Source organism: Gasterosteus aculeatus, chromosome 20, assembly GCF_964276395.1.
Source record: "Gasterosteus aculeatus chromosome 20, fGasAcu3.hap1.1, whole genome shotgun sequence".
NCBI classification, from domain to species: domain Eukaryota; kingdom Metazoa; phylum Chordata; class Actinopteri; order Perciformes; family Gasterosteidae; genus Gasterosteus; species Gasterosteus aculeatus.
The window spans coordinates 13455303-13475177 of record NC_135707.1 but is presented as its reverse complement, the minus strand read 5'-3'; the positions used below and the strand labels follow the sequence as shown (position 1 = coordinate 13475177).

At 43.3% G+C, this 19875-nt stretch overlaps 1 protein-coding gene across 1 annotated transcript in view; it reads right to left on the bottom strand.

Moving 5' to 3' along the window:
• adamts16 (ADAM metallopeptidase with thrombospondin type 1 motif, 16) overlaps window positions 1-17264 on the bottom strand; it is a 43583-nt gene extending 26319 nt beyond the window's left edge. Inside the window, exons 1-7 of the mRNA XM_040166359.2 lie at window positions 16777-17264; window positions 16529-16619; window positions 13845-14206; window positions 5709-6123; window positions 4299-4495; window positions 2467-2550; window positions 1440-1599 (exon numbers count right to left, since the gene is read on the bottom strand). Of these exons, the coding sequence (XP_040022293.2) occupies window positions 1440-1599; window positions 2467-2550; window positions 4299-4495; window positions 5709-6123; window positions 13845-14206; window positions 16529-16619; window positions 16777-16860 (1393 nt within the window). The 5' untranslated portion in view covers window positions 16861-17264. The remainder of the gene's footprint in view (window positions 1-1439; window positions 1600-2466; window positions 2551-4298; window positions 4496-5708; window positions 6124-13844; window positions 14207-16528; window positions 16620-16776) is intronic.
• Between the last annotated feature and the right edge of the window lie 2611 nt (window positions 17265-19875).

Genomic DNA, 19875 nt, shown 5'->3' with positions numbered 1-19875 from the left:
GTAATTGATTGATTATAATAACCACTGTGGAGCTGTGTTTGATCCTACTAAACAGAACGGACCTCTTAACTTTAACAGGATTTCCTCAGATGAAAAGCCCAAAACCGACCGCAGCCTCACATCACATACATTAAAAATCAAACACCAAAACTGGGTTAAAACCCCTCCTCCATGTGTGAAAACACGGGACTCCATGGAAACATTCCTAGATCTCCCGCTACCTTTAAAACATTCTCTATCCGTCTCCACTTCTTTCTCACATCTCTCATTCTTTATTAAACTCCCTTTTACTCGGCAGGGCCCTTTATAACTCTCTGTCTATTCCTCTTCTGTCTCACACACACACACACACATACGCACACACACACACACACATACCAACAGACACACAAACTGCCCCCTGGCTCTGAATCAAAAAGGATAATGCCCAAGGGGGCCGCTCTTAATGTTTTTGTCTCGGTGTCTCATGGAGAGTTTATCCTGATGTTTTGTTATTTTACGGCCCAAAGTCATTCGCTATAAGGAAGAGAACTCCTAAAGTAATCTTCCCATGTACATTGCTTATGTAAATAACCATATTAACCACAGGCAGACAGATTGACTGTGTGAACTACCTTTTAGTTCCCTTTTGGGGTGAGGGAAGAGGTAGACTAGTGGTATTATACAGTAAAACAGCAATGGGACAATAACAATAATGCAAATAAACTGTGTTGTATACCGACTGGTGACTCTTGCACCTCTTTAGAATTAGTCAGAGCCAACTCGGTCTTGACTGCAAACACAAAGAGACGCACACAGACCTTTGAACTGGGCTTTCATAGCAACAATTAGGGCTAATGCTAGCCTCAACACTTTGAAGTCAAAACTTACATCTGGGGTTTGAAGGGAATGTGGCTTTTCTTGTACATCTGTGTGTGTTTGAGTAAGAACTCGTTTCTCTGGGACACAAAATGGAAGGTTTTTCTCACAGTGGGCAAGACAGTAACGTGTTTGCATGGTCATTACCACAGACAAGCTGTAGTTAGTTTGTTAGCTGGTTCACGCTCACAAACTGAGCTTGAGTTTGTTTAAAGTAAGCAAGGCCTAATAGCCAAGAAGCACCTTCTGAATGCTCTGCCAATCCAGTAAAAACACGATTACCACGTGTCATTTTCTTATATTCTTCTGACATTGAAAAAGGTTTTTCTGTTTTGGCTGATATGTCGCTGGTTCACATTGTGTGGCTTCTCCCCAGAGAAAGACCGCAAGAGAGCCTTACTCCTTTCAACAGCAATAAACAACCGACAGATGGCATTTATGTGACAAAAAATACTTTCCTAATTGTCATCATCTTAACATCTGATTTAGAGTTTCTTCTTGTCCATGCTTTTGCGGGTATTTACAAAATGGTTCAAATGGCCATTTTTTAAACTGATTTTAACGTCGCGGGTGTCGCCTACCAAGAGTGTCACAGGGTTCATTCTTCCAGGAGCAGATGTCGAGTCCTGTGAGCAGGATGGCGTGGTCGTGGTGTCTGCCCTGTCTGCCGCCCAGAGTGGACTGCCAGTGGCAGAAGCTGTTCAGCGTGTGATCTGCATGGTGGTTGATCACCAGGCCGTCCTGTGAGACGAAAGGAGCCAGAAAGACAGACAATGTTGTCTTCAAGGAAGGAAGCCGTGAGCTCAAAGTGCTACGGATTTAAATGATAAAACAGTTGGTCGGATGAATGACTTTTTTTTCCCCCTTCCCTCTGCGGTGACAGATCTTAATCAAACCACCTCACAACATGACATTTATTGCTAATCTGGTTACCAGATCCGCCCCTATTCTTCACATTCAATTAACTGTATCTTTAGACATATGTTATAGCAATATGAAGATGTGAGAGGGAACAATGATTGTATAAGTGTTTCTAAGATAAACATCTGGGACATTTTTGCCATTTTTGGCATGGTTCCTGGGGATAATTGCCTCTTAAAGGAGATTGAAATCTATTAACATCACAGGTGGATGGAAACCAGAAGCCGTTCGCCCCGGTCTACTTGACTCTTGGTTGACAGTGCCCCACCTGTTCGACTCGCCTTCTTTTTCTCTTGTACTAAAAGTATCCTTCATTCTCCCGCACTCAAAGATAATTTCCCTCCTAAATCTGGCAAGGATCCAAGGAAATGCACACCCTATAATTAACCACTGTAATTGTCAACCCCAGGAGCCCGAAGAGATCTGGACCTTCAGGCATTTAGAAAAACAAACAAACAAATGATCTGTTCCTTTTCTCATTCCTTTCAGGTCTGAAGCTCACAAACTGTCCCTGGTGCCTGAAGTCTTTTAACAGTATGAATAAATAATAATCTTCAGAACCTTCAACCACTAAAACCACCAATACAATCAGCCATCGGTCACAGTGTAACTGTTTGAGTAAGTGGATTTTTATTACATCTCTAAGTGTTTTCACCTGAAAATGCTTACATGCTTTGAAATGCTCACCTGATCTTCATCCAGAAGCACAAGGCCAACAATCACTATGTTGATGTTCCCCCCTATTGTGCCGTCTTTGAAGAGACTGGAGACCTAGGGCAAGCAGACATAAATTATCACATGTTATTACAACTATTGTTTACAAAAATGCCTTTAATCCGTCTACAATTGCCTTATTACTTCAGCTCCAAGAATGTGTTTTACCAAACAAAGGCATCGTCTAGTTAAACCCGACCTGTTGAATGGGGGAGGTGAGCATATAATACTTCTGTGTATTTTTTGGATTAGATTGGCGCTACTCTGTTTTCAGACTTGATTATGCAGACTAGCATTAAGCATGATTAAGATTATTATGATTAAGCATGATTAGTCTGATTGAAGTATTCAGAAGGTATCTGGACTGACACAATGAGAGCTGTGGGCCAAGCTTACCAAATCCAAATAGAGTCTTAATCTTACTTTTATTATACTCAGGATCTATAGAGTGAGTTATTTCACTATGTGGACAAAAGGGCGGTCTATGTCAAATGTATAGGACAACACACCTGTTTGGTTAGGGGTATCACTAAGGTATGAGAGCCACAACTGCTGTTCTCAATTCATCTCACACAGGTATCTGGCCGTCAACAAGAACACTAGACTTCAAAAGTGGACTCAGGTGCAAGTCCCCCTCCCCCACAACCGCCCGTTAATTTTAACACTGTCAATAATTCCCCATGTTCCTGATGTTTGGACTTCCTCTGCGCTGACTCATGGGAACCACATGGCTGTGGTTTGTTACCAAATTCAGGCTTAATACATCGGTCAAAGAGGCGGTCGAAACCCCAACTTAAACTACGGTCTCCTCGCCATTGTTTGACAGAGCTCCAGATTTGAAAAAGCCAACGGCTCCAGTGAATCACTGTGTTTTCACTATCTCACAGAAGAAATCCATCTACAGTTTCCAAAGAGCTCCACTATGAAGTGCTACATGAAGTGTTTTATGATAACACTTCCATGGTAAGAGGTTTTTTTTAATGCCATTGAAGTCCACCCACTTACAAAGAAAACAAAAATCTTCGCAATTGCTGGAAGGGCGTATCAGATTTGACTTTTGACAAATATTAAGTAACCTTTTTGAGACCCATGAGAGGTGGCAGCTGGGTTAAGGGGGGAGGAGGGGTTGTGTGTTTTCTGTGAAACTCCATACGGCATTTAGTTGACTCCTCTGAGGCGGGTTGTGACTGCTCCAACTTGGATTTCTACTAGAGGCAACGATGTTTTCAAAATAGACGGATTATCTTTGGATTTGTCAGTCAGTCATTAAGTAGCAAAACGACCGTGACGGAATTTGCTCGCGGATCAGCTGAGAGGGACGGCGGACACTGTTAGCGTCGCAGCAATGATCTCACCCAGATATCAGTTTCATGTTTTTGAATGTGCTCATTTGGAAAAGTGAGGATGGAAGACACGGGTGTCAAGTCACTAAACCCTAAAACCAAGGAATACTTTAAACCGATTTATGCGGGGCTTCCAAATGAATCTCTGCCGATGTTTGACTATTACATGCTACATAATGACAATTTAGCAATTGTCTAACAGGCCAAAACGTTTTGTGTTGAGAGGAAATAAGTCCCGGCTTTTCTCTCTAATACACTTTCATATGATGTGTTGAAGGTTTTCTTCCCTGCATGAAGCTCAAGACAAAGTCAGAGTAGCCAGTCGAAAAACTTATCCTACATCACATTTCCTGTTCAAAAGGCTGAGCAGGCCTCGCTAGCAGCATTAATCGTGTTCTTAGTCAGGCATGCTAGCATGCTAACAGTGGCTAATTGGTGCTGAACACAAACACTTTCCCTCACCATATTAAGCACGGTAAGAACATAAGTGGTGATGTTCTCGTGACCGTGGTTTTCCATCATCTTCCTGTCCACCACCACCAGCGTCTCCACATTGAGCTTCTGATTGGCCTGGTTCTGCACCGCTCTTTTGTTCCTCAGGTTGATCTCGTACTCGTCCGGAAGGATGAAGGCATCTTCTTCCGGCGGTTTTGGCATGTCTGAATAAAACAGGATTTAAAATAATGGGGGTGAACCAAATCACAGTGTCACAGTTTTGAAAGAAAAACAATATTCTGCAACTAGAAAAACCGAGTGAAATGATGTGTATCACACTGTGGCAGCAGAGTCAACATGAATAGAATCACACTGTATAGTGACCAAGAGTGAAGGACAGGGGTGTATTACAAATATACACTCCTTCCTTCCCGCAGCTGATTATCCTTAACTTTTACTTTCTATTGTCACTACACACCAGTCACTGGTGTCACAGATAAACTGTAAAAAGTGATTATTATTAATACATTATTAATAGGAGCAGCTGGCCACTCAGAGGTTCTTATATACAACTGCTTTATGAATGCGTTTTGCAGTTATTACCTAGACAAATTAGACAAGTGTTTTTGAGATAAGATCAGCTGTTTTTTCCAAAAAGGTTTTTGACTCTCCTTGAAAGCTGAGTCCCCTTTGGAAACCCGTGTAACATCCATCCTTACGCCTCAACAGTACAAACAAGTCAAAGATAAGCAAAAACTAATGTAGCCAACGTTATCACCTAAAATCTTCTCCTCTACGTTTCCAAGTCATCAAAACCTTTCCAGCTTGGCTGCAATAAATTATAAAAGCCATAAGGTTTGCTTATATGGGCGGACAGCAGGTGGGCAACAAATGTGCCCACCTGCCTACCTTATGACACAGGTGTTCAATGTTATCATGCAATGAGAATGTAAATATCAGTGTGTTTTCCCAGGGGGGCAGACATTCCTGCAAGGTAATGGTGGTGGTACCAGTCCCATCGCTGCCTGCTTGCTTTCCAATGACCTCTGTGACACCAGCATGTTAACTGATCTGGTTGTAATTCCCTGAGAGCAAACATTTGTCGCAGAGTAAAGTGAATATAAAATATTTCCCTGGACCTTTCACGTCAGGTCACGTCACAAATGTCAACATAGACTGAGATAATATTCTTAAGAAGAAACTTTAGTCATCAAGTGAAAAACAAATCCAAACCTTCACAAAAGTGTGGGGTCCTTTTTCAATGAAAATAGATTTATAATATAGCTTCTTGTAGTCGGTAAAAACACATATATTGTTTGCTCTCGTTCACACAGGCAAGATGTTGCACAAATGTTGCATCTCAGTGGTATTTGAGAGTGCAGTGGATAATGACACTATGCTACACATGGATTAGAAGGAGAAATTGCCCTTACATACATTTCTTCCGTCTCCCGCAGAAGTGTTGCCTCTGCTTCTCTCCGTGTGTGCGGTCGCCGTCGAGCCGACGCCTGGTGCGACGATGACCGCGGCCATGACGCTCCGGCTGGTCACCGCGGCTGATGTCACCTTTTCGCTCTCCCTGAACGGCGGGGTGGGCGCGAGGGTCGGCCGCCGAGTTCGCCGATCTCTTGGCGACAAAGTGGCCGTGTGATTTGCGGGGACTTGAATCCGGGGATCTCTTCTGAAGCACCCGGGGGCCGTGACCTCTCCGCTCTGCGCGGGGCTCCCTGTCGCTCTTGTAGAGGATGTGTGGCTGGTGGTCGGAGGGTGCTGTGAAGTTCTCTCTCCGGGCCAGGCGATGGGACACGGGTCTCAGGAAATAGTCTGCATCCTGTGTTCTGATCAAACCTGACTAGAGGCAAAACAGAGAGTGCTGTTAGCTCCACTGTGCCGGTCTCTCTAGGATCCATTTAGCCCAAAATATGCTTTGGAGTTGGTGTGCTAAACAGCCGGTACGTTCTCTTCGCAAACTAACCCAACCGCCTGCAGTCACATTATTATGTATGAACAGAATACTGTCATCTTCAGCTCTTCACTCTTCACAGCTTTTCCAATCCGTCTGTCAGTAATTACTCATGTTTTTTCTCCTGGGTCACTGTGAAACTGCCCCCCCCCACAAATGTGAGGATGAAAGGTTTCTCTTTTCAAAACAATGTAAACGCTTGCCGTCCTCAAAGTTTAGGCGTTTCTTACTTAGTCTGCAGATACACTTTTGACTACGTAAGTATGCACGTATATTAGAAACCTAGCAGTAATATATAAGTATGAAAATGAAAAGCTTTTTTTGTTAAAGTTAGTTCTTAGATGTAATGAATACTTCTCGCACCTTGAAACGTATCTCACTGAGGGCCCCACCTTAAGTGCCAGCGCCTTATGCTTTTGATTCCAGGGGAAGTTATGGGAAAGCCTATTATAAATCTGTAAAGGTGCAGCACAGCTTCTCTTCAGTAGACCTTATTCTCTCTCTATCTCTGTCCGTCTCAGTCTTTTTAGGAGACAGATACTTTTCCGTGGAGATTTCTTGGTGTCTGCCTCAGTCTTTTCCAAACACGCAACACATCTGTGCGGACAGACAACTGGCACAGAGTGTTTGGACTGTAACTGTTCCTGGCAAACATAGCATTTTCCCTAAAATACGTTCAATTGACAAAAAACGAAATGTTCACTCAAGAGTCGAGTGTGAGGTCCTCGGCTGACAGGAACGGGCTGACAAAAGTGGCAGTTGTGAGGCTGTGTCTGGCCTGGAGTCAGTGTGTATCCATATGTGTGTGTGTGTGTGTGTGTGTGTGTGTGTGTGTGCCTGTATCAACAGAGCACAAAGAGGATGTGTGTGTATGTGGAACAAAATTTTTTGAGCGTGGGAGCTGGGAAGACAGGAGATTATCCATGTGCAGCTGAATTTCTGTCTGCAGATTTGTGCGTTCAAGCCTCATTTTAACTGTAGAATCAGTCAATCTTTTATTGGTGATGTGCTTAATGTTGCTACAATGATCTCCGCGTCTGATTTGCCCCTTTCTATCGTCACTCAGCACCCCGGCCTTTTGATTACACATCAGGACACCAGTGGAATGAAGACAAAGCTGCTGTGGAGTTAAAGGCTTTCATCATAGAGCGAAGCAAAAGAAAATGATCATGCATTAACGTAATAATATCATATAATTGCTTCGACAGTGAAAAAAATGCTCCTGGTCCCACTTTGATAATCTAAGGGCAAGAAGAGTATGTGTGCATCTGTTTGACTCGTGAAGTCCAAACCCAATTTATTCCAGTTGATCGTCAAGGTCAGGCTGCTATGAGAATCCCACCGTTAACTTTTGTGTCTTAACCACAAGTGGAGAGCAGTTGGTATTTATAGGTGTCTCGGCGTCTGATAATATGCCACCGCACAAAAACTGGTGTTTGACAGCCAAATGATAACCCCAAACAGCAAAGCAGAAATATATATGGAGACCTATTCACAGCCGGAAACACACTTTTTTCGGCCCAGTAATTATTGAGATGAATACAATCTTTAAGTCCAGTTAGAAAACAAAAAGACAAGTATTCAAGTCTCAGACAGCGTTGATTAGTGTGGACCTGAAGCAGCTCTCTGTGGAAAATAGGTGCCGTGTGACTAAGAAAAAGATTTCTGGCGACAATAAGGAGGAGAAGATAATCGAGTAAAAGAATGAAAGGTTGTTTTTGTCACGGGGGCTTATTTAAGGTCAACTCATTCCAATATCAGTAAAATGAAGCGAGAAATACAAAAAAAATCATATGAATTAAGGCCGGCGCATGCTTCTGCGTCTGCGTTGTTGCCTCAACGCACTCGTTTCAATTCATGGTTCTGCGTGTGTTGCAGAGCAATTCACCTCCAGAACAACAGGCGGAGTAACGTGTTTTTGTTGAATGACGACCTAGAGAGTCACGTCTATTTATTGATTTGTTTATTTATTTATCATAGACTTTATTGCCCCGTGCATCGCCACTGCTGCTTTTCATCACGGACACATTTGTCCCGTATTTTCTTCCACAACTTTGTGCACCTCTCGACCGGCGTTTGCGGCGATCTCCCTTCTTCTCCCAGAAGCAGAAGCATGCGCCGGCCTTTAAGAAGAACGATGTATTTACCTTTAAAGACACGTGCAGCGCAGTGTTACTTTTAGTAGGCTTATTTTCAAGCGTATTTCAAGTGAAATTTCCAAACATGGCTGTGCTTTTGCTGTTTGTATATACTATATCTGCATAGGGCACGTAACTATTCAGAGTATGAGAGTAAACTATCAAAGTAGAAACATGCACTGGGCGTGGTTTCAAAAAGTCTGAAACGTCAGCCAAAGTCTTTGGAATAATTTCCCTTCAAGTCAACAGGTATGATCATGAAATTTCAGCTGCCTGCAGTCAGACAACTGTCCATTCCCTACAACTCCTTTTTACACAAATTTTGGTCCATAATTAACAGTTTTGTCAAATTATGGGATTTCCTGCTTAGTGAGGTGAAACTGGTAACGCATAACAAGATGCACGTGTCTCCACACACCCTCATGTTTCCTCTCCTCTGCGTCTGCTGTCAAACTGACTGGATGGGATGTTTCCCCTAAAGTTAGATCATTGCCCCTAACCGTTTAACTAATTGTAGCTTTGCGCTTTTGTCCTGTGCTTCAGATATCCAATCCGAATGTTGCTATTGTATCATTTAACTTGGCCTGGTAGGTTCTGTGTTCTTCAAAAGAATAGAAATGTAACATATCTGGTGTGCAGAAGCAGCTTCATAGGCAGAAATTGGAGAGAACACCATATGTAATAGCATACCCTACATTAAGCAACATGCATCTTCTTTGTCTTCCTAAGCTTGAAAGCCGTTGTACCCAACAGATACTCTTTTAATGTTGTCGTTAGCCTGCAAACTCTTTAAACACAGACCAACATGGATCCGCTACTTCCTCAGAGTATGTGTGTCGATGGGCCTTTCCTAAATAGCCAAAGCCGTAGCCATCGGATTACACGCTCCATTCTACAAGGTGGAAATAGCAGTCATAAAACGCTGAAACACTACTTGGGAGGGCGTAAACAGCTGGACTCTTTGGAGTCAGACGCATCCAGACAAGCAGCCACAGGAAAAGGAGGGCTGGGTAGGAAAACGGAACTGCGGTGGGGGGGCAGGAGGGGGCACTCCGTTCAGCATTACAAGGTGCACCTGACGGTGAGCACCATGTAGTTCTCTCCTTCATTCCATCAACCTTTCCTCCAGTTACTTCACTTAATGGAGACCAAACACATGGTGGTATACTTTGTTCTTCAGCCCAAGCACACAAGAAATACAGATGATTCATTTACTACAACCCTTAGTTTTGTCTGTTGTGACCCAGGAATTTTAGCCAAAAAACAAATCCAAATGTATATTCCCAAGCGACCTTACATTTCTTTTTAACTTTTCTCTTCACTGCGTTTGGTGCCTGCTATCTGGTTCCATGATGGATACATTTCTAGCAGTTGATGGCAGCCTAAAACTTTGGCACAATGTTGACTGGGCTTATTGGAAAATTGGAAGTGATACTCTGACATATTACTGCAGCACTAGACACCATTTCATAATCAATTAGTGATCTCAATTCACAAAGTACCTCAGTCATCTGTTGACTAGATGCCCAGAACACATCAGACCAACTGGGTTTATATCAATTTGGGGGAAAAAAAACAGTTCCAAACTGAGTTAATCCCAATATCGGAGACATACGCATATGATTCAATGCCTAATCTACCTAGAATGAGCACATGTTAAACCCTAGAACCAATCTTTTGATAGATCTTATCCACATCTGGCTGGAAAATGGATTATAAAAAAGCAGCCAAGACCACACTGACTGCTTTTCAAAGACTCATCACATCAATAGACCATCCCTCTCACTGTATATTCTTGGAAATCCCAGAGGAGAAACGATTGCAAAACATTCTATTATTATGACTACTACTAGGCCCGAGGCAAGAAACACACCCGACCTTTTACAAGAGGAAAACACACGACCTCCAAGTGATTTGTAGTCAAGAGGACGCTTAACATTTCCCTTTAGGACAAAAGAAAGGTGGTGTGCTTTAGAAATCGGAGTAAAATGGGATTAAACAAACAGAAACTGATGCATGCACAGCATGAAGTACATTTAGATAATCAGAATATTTACAGAATCCCTGAAGGAAGCAGGTATTTCAATGGTATTTTGACTTCATGCATCAGCATGCAACACACTGACATAGACAATTCTAACACACTGATGTTTGAGAGGTGTGTTGCCAGTACATGCTAAACAGAAATAAATGGTAATGGTTGGTAATGTATTTGAGTCCCACCAAAGTATGAGGCACATTGTTGTGCTAAATGAGAAGTTGAAAGGATTCTGTAAATCAGCACACTTTCTTTTCTTGGGACTACAAATATCTGCAGTCGATAGATGTCGGAATATTTCAGTCTGGGCAACGCGTGTATGGCACATTACTCACCCCTCAACTCCCTCACCCCCATAAAAAGCCAGACTGAAGAGGATTATGCGGCAGCATAAAGTTGACACGGAGAGGGATGCAGCTTTATGATCTCCATCCTTCCACATGTTTGTCTCCAACCATTGGAAGGTGAACACAGTCGTGGTATTGGCCTGCCACTTTTCAATTCTATGCTCTTAAGTACAATATTTGTGTCGTTGAACTCTCTACAAAGCGGCGCTAACCACAGAATGGGCTGACAGAGAAAGTGAATAGGCAATTTATTCATAGGCTTTACAACCTAACAATCCTAAACACTTGAAAATGCCAGGAGGGAACCATGGCCCCATCTTGAAGGTATTTCTTATCCCTTTCTCTGTTTTTCTTAATCTATCTATCCCTGCCTCTGCTGGCAAGCGCAAGGAAATATACAGACAGCGTTTGTATGAGTCAAACACATACATATTAACAAAAACAAATGTAATTTAACAGCATCTTCTCAATATTGAAAGGATGAATTGTTTACAACAACCAACGTAATTAAGGTACTGCAGAGAATGTAAGTTTACAATATCTCCCTGAGTACTAGCTATCTTGACAGATGAAAAAGCAACCACAATATATTGTTTAAAGAGACCTATTACAACACAATCACACTCAGTAAGCAAACCGTGCTGCTTACATAAACACACCAACACATGTTAACAAAAATAAACAAGATGTTCCTGATGAATTTTGACACTAAACACCATACTTCATATCTTGTCCATATTTGGGATACTGGGATGATGATGATGATGATGATGATGATGATGATGATGAACAGACTGAGTCTGTTGTGATGTACACATTTTTGGTCTCGGTAATTAGTATTTCTCAAACAATGACAACAATGAGCTGACGTGGGACGCGGGTTGAAGCAGTGTCACGCTGCAGTTGGTGCGCTCACTGATACAGCTATTGATCTGAGTTCCGACGGTCAATATTTACCTGGCAAACAGAACCGACCTGGGCACGAAGTTTCCCACTAGCGTTCAGGACGCTTGGCGAATTTGTTTGAATTCGTTTTGACCAGTTGTCGTCAAATCATTTCAAACAGCTGGGGCAATAGTACACTAAAGTCAGGTAATAAAATTGTATTTTTCAATGCTTAGTGAGTTTAAGTACTTTACTTGATCAATGATGAACAATTAAATGAAAGATATTAATGTAAAAAGTCATAAAGTCATCAGTATTAGTAGTATTAGTCGTCATGATATGAATATGCCATTCTTTTAGAAATATTAACTGTCTTTGGCATCCTCGGGAGTGTAAATATCATGTGTTCTGAAATAGCTTTGCAATTCTGTATTTCACATTAGAAAATAATTCTCACTGATGCATTGACAAAGTCCGTCCTAACCAGCCTCAGTCGTGAGAACCACAATTACAGTCTGTGCAACGCTGGACCTTTTGGCTGAATCTTTTATTGGGAACCGGATCGGAGATGTGGGTGCATGCACACACACACACACACACACACACACACACACACACACAAACGTGGATGCACACACACAGAATAGACGAATCCCATGAGATATGCCATCCACAATTTGACCTTTCAGAGGGCAATTCTCAGGCACAGCAATGGACCTCTAAAGTTACAGTTTTTCTGCGGATACAAGGTCCTCCAAGTGGAAAGCTCGTCTGTCCAAAAACATTCGCTTGAACCTTCTCGAGACTTTTACAATCCTTCAATTGGAAGACAGCACTCACATTGAAGTGCAAAACAGTCACATAACAGGAGTTTGTCTTCTTGCTGCCCAGTTTCCAGTGATTGCTCGGTTATAAATTAACACATGTGTATGTACATCTAAGACTGTACGGATTACTTCATATTTACGAAGTACATTGTATTCTGGTCCAGGCTAGTGTGGCCTAAGTGGGCCGCAACAGCTAAACTTTGGCCCTACGTTATATAATTCTCACGAATAACGTTTCCTTTATGAAAGAGGAGAACCACCAAGGACTGCAAACAAGTCTGTGCACATTAGCATTTAACGTTTTAACACCATCAGCCAATACAAAAAACACATGTGCTTTTGTTCTGAACTGATCCTCTCAACACCAAAGTCTCTGCTGCAGTTTGGATACGGATATTACTAGCAAGTAAGCATGTTAACAAGTTGCACCCCAACAATCCTTGTGAGAAAAGCAAATACAGTGTCAGTTGCCTCCTTATGGTACAAGTGGTTATAGCTGCGAATTGTATTGCTTCCAGAGATGAGATCCAATAAGATACTGAGATGATCAAATGGTATAATATGCTAAATATGATGATGAACTACCACCCTAACTACCCATTGTCTAGGGAATGTTTTTGAGATCATCTTGGCTAATTGATTAAACATTTTGCGGTTTCGCTGACATTATTTTCCATTCATTAGTAATTCATCAGATAACTTTGGCAAAATTGCAATATAAACTGAATGAGCAAGGAGTAATTATACACGGAGACGGAAAGAAGAAACCTTCTTCCCTTCTGTACCAGTGGGGGTTTTAGGTCAATTTCAGACCGGACCAACAATGCACCGACTGCTGCGTGAAAGGATCACAGTAACGTAGTGAAAGGCCTGCGTGATGACTGTTTATGTGTTGTAAAAATGGCCAGTGCCCTTTAATGACACAAAGGGTTAATCTAGACAAACTGACTGGGGCTAACCAGATGTTTCTCCTCCATTTGTACTTTGTTCACTTCTCACTCTTTTCTATTAGATCCGTTTCTGGCGTCTGATGTATTGCACTACGTGTTATATAGCTTTTAGTTATTTACTGATTCAGCGTGACAAGAACACGAATGCTGTGTTTGTATTATCATCGGTCCCAGGGTGAGCTACATTTTTTACATTTGCCTCCGAGGCTGACTATTCTTCTAACACACTGGATGCAATTACAGTGCTCACTTGCTAATCAAATGCCATCAATCCAAATGCTGCCAAAAATAATACAAAATATAAAAAGAAAAACCTTTCAAATGAACCAACCCTGTTGCACACCAGCCCACATTAGACTCATCTACACCCCCCCCCTTTTCATCGAAATCATCCTGCAACTCAACTCATGCATGTTCAGACTCACCATCCCTGCGCATGTTGACAATGCCACCGAGGAGTTGACATCTGACCTCAGCGACCCCTGGTAAAAGCAGAGGTCGTCCTGATGGTAGGCCCTCAGGCTCTTTGTGCCGTTCTTTCCCAGGACCTGGATGGTGAAGCCAGGTGCAATCAGGCTCTCTGAGGCCTCCCTCAGCTCCATGTGGAAGTCCTGCCCTAAGCCGCTCAGTCGGAAGTGGATCGTTTTGCTGCCGGCGTCGTTTGTTGGTGAGCCGGCGGCATCTTGGGCCAACGATCTGCGTCGCCGTCTGCGCTGGTTGTGAGCGACTTCATATGAGATGTGTACGCCCCGGGGGTTGACCTCATAGGGAGATACAAGCTCATATTCTGGATGACAGATAAGAGCAGAGACAAAATTAAAGATTATTGGATGTTTCCAAAGTTTGTTCCAAGTGAAAAACCGAATTTAAATTCACAGACAAGAGAGAAATGCAACATTTCCTCTTTTGACACAGCTGTTAAAGATCAATAGAGATACCATGGATCAAACATTGGATAAGATTGCTGAGAAATGCTTTAAGTTAATGAACTACATGCGACGGCAAGAACCATATGGTCCATTTTGGTCAGTCCTTTTATTAACTTCATCGGTCAACACGGTGATAAACAGCACGCTGTGTCAGATGCTACCTTGGTTGCATCAGTGGTCTGAATAAAAACGACAACCTTTTCCATTTCTAAAGTTTCCTTGACCTGCCCCATATACTTTTGCTGCCAGGGTCAAGACAGAGTTACAAGAAAGGGAAGGGCTTTAGACAATTCCAACACAGTCCCATCAGCGAAGAGTGAATCATGTTTGACCTTGTGTTTTACTACAGTCTTTTACTACAGCTTGGGCTGAATAACTGCAGGTCATAAAGGGAGATGGTGGCAGGTCACAGGCTTGGCCCTCTCGACCACTTAAATGTCGAATGGCTTTGTGGCCACAGAAACAGGCTTTCCTCCAAGGGTCAAATCGAAAGTCTAGCTGATTCCTTCCGCTGCATCGAAATTGGTTTTCCAGGAGAAATCATGACAGCAGATGCCTGGGAACTTTAGGGTTTTGCAGACCATGCGTTTTGCATGCACAAAAAGGCAAGTGTGGTAATGTGTCCAGTATTTCTATGGGAGAAGGATACCTCTCACTTTATCAGCTTAAAGGGCAGAAAAAAAAAAGCAACCGTACGGGCTTATTTACAGTACAGTTGGACCTGCTTTTTGACAGAGTGGGTGTCCTCACTGGCAGTGAGCATGTCTGAGGTTTGAATCTGGTTATTTGGTGCATATTGAGGCACACTTAAAGCTCTTATCCCCGCGACATGACACATGCTTATTAGCGGATGCATTTATTTAAGGCACCTTGCAGTACTGTGTCTACATATGTTTCATATGTAAAGCCGACCATCAACCCGTAAAATGTTACATTGGAGACGTACCAAGAGAGTTACGGGACTGCAAAGAGCAAACACATACTTCAAGTCTCAAGTATTTTCTGTGGCGGCACCGAAGCACTTAGGCAAAACCAGAAAAGGGTGTTGTCAATCTTTGGCATTTTGTCCCCCTACCCCCCAACACACATTTAGCCGCCCTAAACCAAAAAAAAACAGCTGCAGTGACCCATGTCTGACAGTATACAAACACAGATACTGCGGGAACGGAGCATGCACACACACACACACACACACACACACACTCAAACACATGCACCTTGTCTGATGGACTGAGACAAGATCCTGTGGTGGCTATGTTGGTTTAGTGGCTTCTGAGTGCCATTAGTACTGATAGGAGGTCCAGCCAATGGGCGCTTTGACTTAAACTCAACAAAAGGTTGAACATGTGAGCTCTTTCCCAACCTGCTGTGACAAAGATCTGTGGATGTGGAAAACATGAATACTGAGCATTAGTTGTGCTCGCTGGAGAGGATCTGAAACAGAAGTAAGGGCTTTCCCTCAATTGCGTTTCATATCATCTCCTCGTGTGGCCAGTGAGACGAGTTCTGATGGGCATTTGTTTTACAAGTCGGCTTTTCATAAAAAAAACGAAAAACAAAGGATGTGAAGGAGGGTGCACAGCCAAAGCAGTTGCTGACACAGCACACCACATGGGGTTACACTCCCAGACAAAGAACAGATGAATGTCTTGCTTCGGCACCTCGTGCTAATTGCTGAATTGACTAAACAGCCGTAGCAGGCCTTCAATAAGGTTCTGCTGTGCAAGATCATTGTGCTATTAAGCAACTACAATCAAGTCACATAAAGACACTTTCCTATTTTGTTTTGTCCAATGGGCTTCACAATTCAATAGACCCGTTATAGTAAATACTGATATTTGCCGTGCCAAGTTTTTTAATTTATTCTTTTATTCTTTACATCGCACCCCGAGTGGAGCTCCACTGGTGCAGCAGAACGCCGATGGCTGCGTGTGAGGCTGCAGGTCGCCCCCCAGCGGTGGAGAGACGCAACAACAGCGCAGGTGAGCGCTGCCCGATGCTGCTGGCCGTTGGAGGGCGGTGGATGCGGTGGGTGACTTTACTTTTAACCCCATTGCAACGAAAAGACCAACCTCACCGAGCGGATCACAGTTCCCTCTCGCACACAAACACAAATGGTCGCAGAAGCACCGACGAAGTGTGCAAAAAGAGGGGGGGGGGGTTCGGCTCGGCGGACATACCTGTATGTTGCGGTAAATTGAGCGACCTGAGCAGGGCCGATGCTTCCTGGTGAGATCCCGCACCGTCGGCACCATTATTCCAAAGCACGCTCTGTAAGGAAGGACACGTACACATGACTCGTATCGAGCAAATAACCGTGGAGAAAAATAACTCGGCTCTCTGTCATTTAAAGCGGTGACAACTTTTACGAGCTCTGCATGCATACACGTGCGTGCGTGCAGCGGAGATAATAATACAACGGGCTTACTTGGCTCAGCGTGAAAAAGCAAAAGAGGTGAAAAACGAGCCGCGTCGAGGTTCCCCACTCTGCAGAAACGCGTCGGAAAGCCATCCCTGCAAACGCGGGTCACCTTGACGCAAAAAAAACACCTCCAGATGCTTAAAAGTTCCACCACTTGCAAGCAGCGGCAATGGGTTCAATGGATGAAATAAATAAGTCCAAATGCAGCCGAAGCAGCTCTGCAGAACTCGCGCTGAACGAGGCATCAATGCGCGTCAGGCGCAAACTTCTTCACACTTTTGCGCCACTTTGGTCTCCGCTCATTTTCTAAGCGCAGAATTCCGACGCGGCTAAAGTTTCCTCTCCCGGCAAGTCATTTTCTTTCGTTGCACTCACACGGTCCGACCAGTATCCGAAGTTTCCGTCTCCCCCTCTCTTTAACCCACGCGCTCTCTCTCCCGCTCTCTCTCTCCACCCAGTGACCCCCGCGGACCAGTTTGACTCCCAGTGAAATCATGTGATTGTCTTAAATAGGTTGCGTCCCGTCTTAGCAATAGACTTCTATGCAACTGCCCCCCCCCTCCCAAACACACACACACACACACATACACACCCCGGGAGCCTGTCGAAGGAGCACTGAAGGCTGCTGCTGTGTGTGTGTGTGTGCGTGTGTGTGTGTGTGTGTGTGTGTGTGTGTGTGTGTGTGTGTGTGTTTTGAGGAGGGGGAGAGGGGTGGTAATTACGGCCTGTAGCCAATCCTATTTGACACTTGTGCTGAGAGATGAGGTTTATGTCCATCTCTCAGGTTGCAGGTTTAAGATGTGTGTGAAAGGAAGAGAGTCCGCGTGTGATAAAAAAGCTTTACTAGCAGGCCAATGAATTAGCCTAATTACCCTGAGAGAAATAACAAGGGTAGATCCACCTTGGTTAGTTTTCAATGGATGTTGCATTTCAAAGTATCCACAGAAATGAAAAGATTTATTTGAATTCTGTAGTCTGGGATCGGTAACCCAAAAGTGATGTAGAGATTGCACCCAGAGGCAGGTAATCCGTCATTTGTGATGGATTACGGTCTGAGATTTAGCCTTTGACCCTGTTTAATCCGCTTGTCATTCTCCCATCTCTCCCGTTTCCCGCAGCTGCACTGATAGGCAGCGGGCCAACATTTCTGAACTCCCCACAATCGCTCATGGAAGTGCTCAGGAGTTGTGGGGGCCTACGGATTGGGAGAATATCCTGGATCAGAGTGAAAGGAGTCAGAAGTGATTGTAAGCAAGCTGATCTATTAAATCCCGCCTTGTTATGCTGTAGTCCGTCTTCCACAAGTGTTAGTGCACAATCCATTCGTAAAGGTTTAAGGTGATGTAAGGATCCTGGGACAGAGGTTGTTGGCTACAGGACAAATAGTTTGGGATGAATTGCATTGAATTTATTTCAACAGAGTTTAAACATGCAGATAGAACATTCCCATATTGAATAACGAATAAACATTTATTTTGTTTGGATTCAACGGCAACAATATGGCTCTCAGGCACAGGATCAGGTATCCTTAATAGTTAAAAGACACCCATTTAGTTTGAGATAAGAAAAGAAAACGTCACTATCATGTTTCAGTACTTGGAGAAAGAGTGATGAGAGAAGACCACTATGATAAATTACACTGAGTGAAAAAGTGGGACAGGAGTTTCTCCATGACACTCTGTCCTGAGGGTTTGTGCGAGGTGTTTGACTCATCTTCCTAATGCTTCGTGCCGTATCACATCGGTGATAGTGCGACCCATGAAGGATCTATACGTTGAAAGACAGAAATAACTGAGACTATGCTGCAGTATCAAACCCAAACCACCAACTTTCCCTAAATGCAGCAGTTCGCAAATGTAAACGTAGGAACATTATCATCCACAGAGTATAAAGTTCTAAGTCTATAAAGCTTCTCCATGTACGACACTGACTCACAGACTTCTGCCAATTCTGGATTTAATCTGTGATAAAATACCATCATGGAGACAATTCCAACCATATGTTTGGAGGCTTTAGAAAATCTTTACAGTGTCAGCTGCTGCTGAAACGATATCACCCCTCCCCTGCATTAATACACACACACACACACACACACACACACACACACACACACATGTGTGCACAGACTGCAATACAATACTCGCTGTGCACCTGAAAACATACTGCGCACATATTTTTGCGTGAGTCAGTTATTTTCATTTGTTCAGCGAGCGCACATGTACGTAGCTGAAAGGAGAGTTTTGAACTTTGGAACAGTCAGACAACCGGAGAGTGAGTTTTCATTTTGGGGTGTTTGCAGATACAGCAAGTTATAAACAAAGAAATAAAGAGAAGATGAGCCGTCTGCCACCACAGCTCGTTTCTGTCTCTCGTTCAGCCTATTCGCCATCATCTCATCATCATCTGCAGGTGTACACGGACACCTGTCTTCCATCTATTTCCACGCAAACCGAGGCATGTGGTCACACACATACTGAGCATCAGTTTGCATCAAGTCAATCTAGAAACATTACGGCTTCACTGTTCACTACAGGAAGGGTTTGAGCAGCATGCTGGTCTGAAATGGACCAGAGCGAGCGCTGAACTGGGGTCAGTTGGGCACATGGCGACAAACACCAGATAGGCTCAAGTTTAGCACGCTTAACATGGAGCAACGTATTTTGTCCTGCATGCCCACATAATGCAACGACGCTCAGCTAAAAAGGTCATGATGATCATTTTACCCGAACAATACTCAATTGGAATGCAGCAACTAAGGAAACAAACAACATAAATGTCAACACAAGTGGTGAATGTGCACATAACTCAGTGGCCCTTGTGCTTCTTCATTCGAATTGAACAAACATGTTTGTCAAGTGTATTAAGATGGAAAAAAACATTAAAATACAATATTTTCCCGACATGAATGTCAAATCAGAGTTACCAAATGCATCATAATGGCCAATTTGAAGATTCTGGCATATGATGCCTCCACTAAAACTGCTCCATTAGCATCAATGTGTGCACAGGTAATGGAGGAGTGATATGGTTTGGTAGAGGCTTGGACTGCAACAGCAGATGGAGCCCTGATTCAAGTCTCTATGTCAAGATAAATTGGATGCTGGC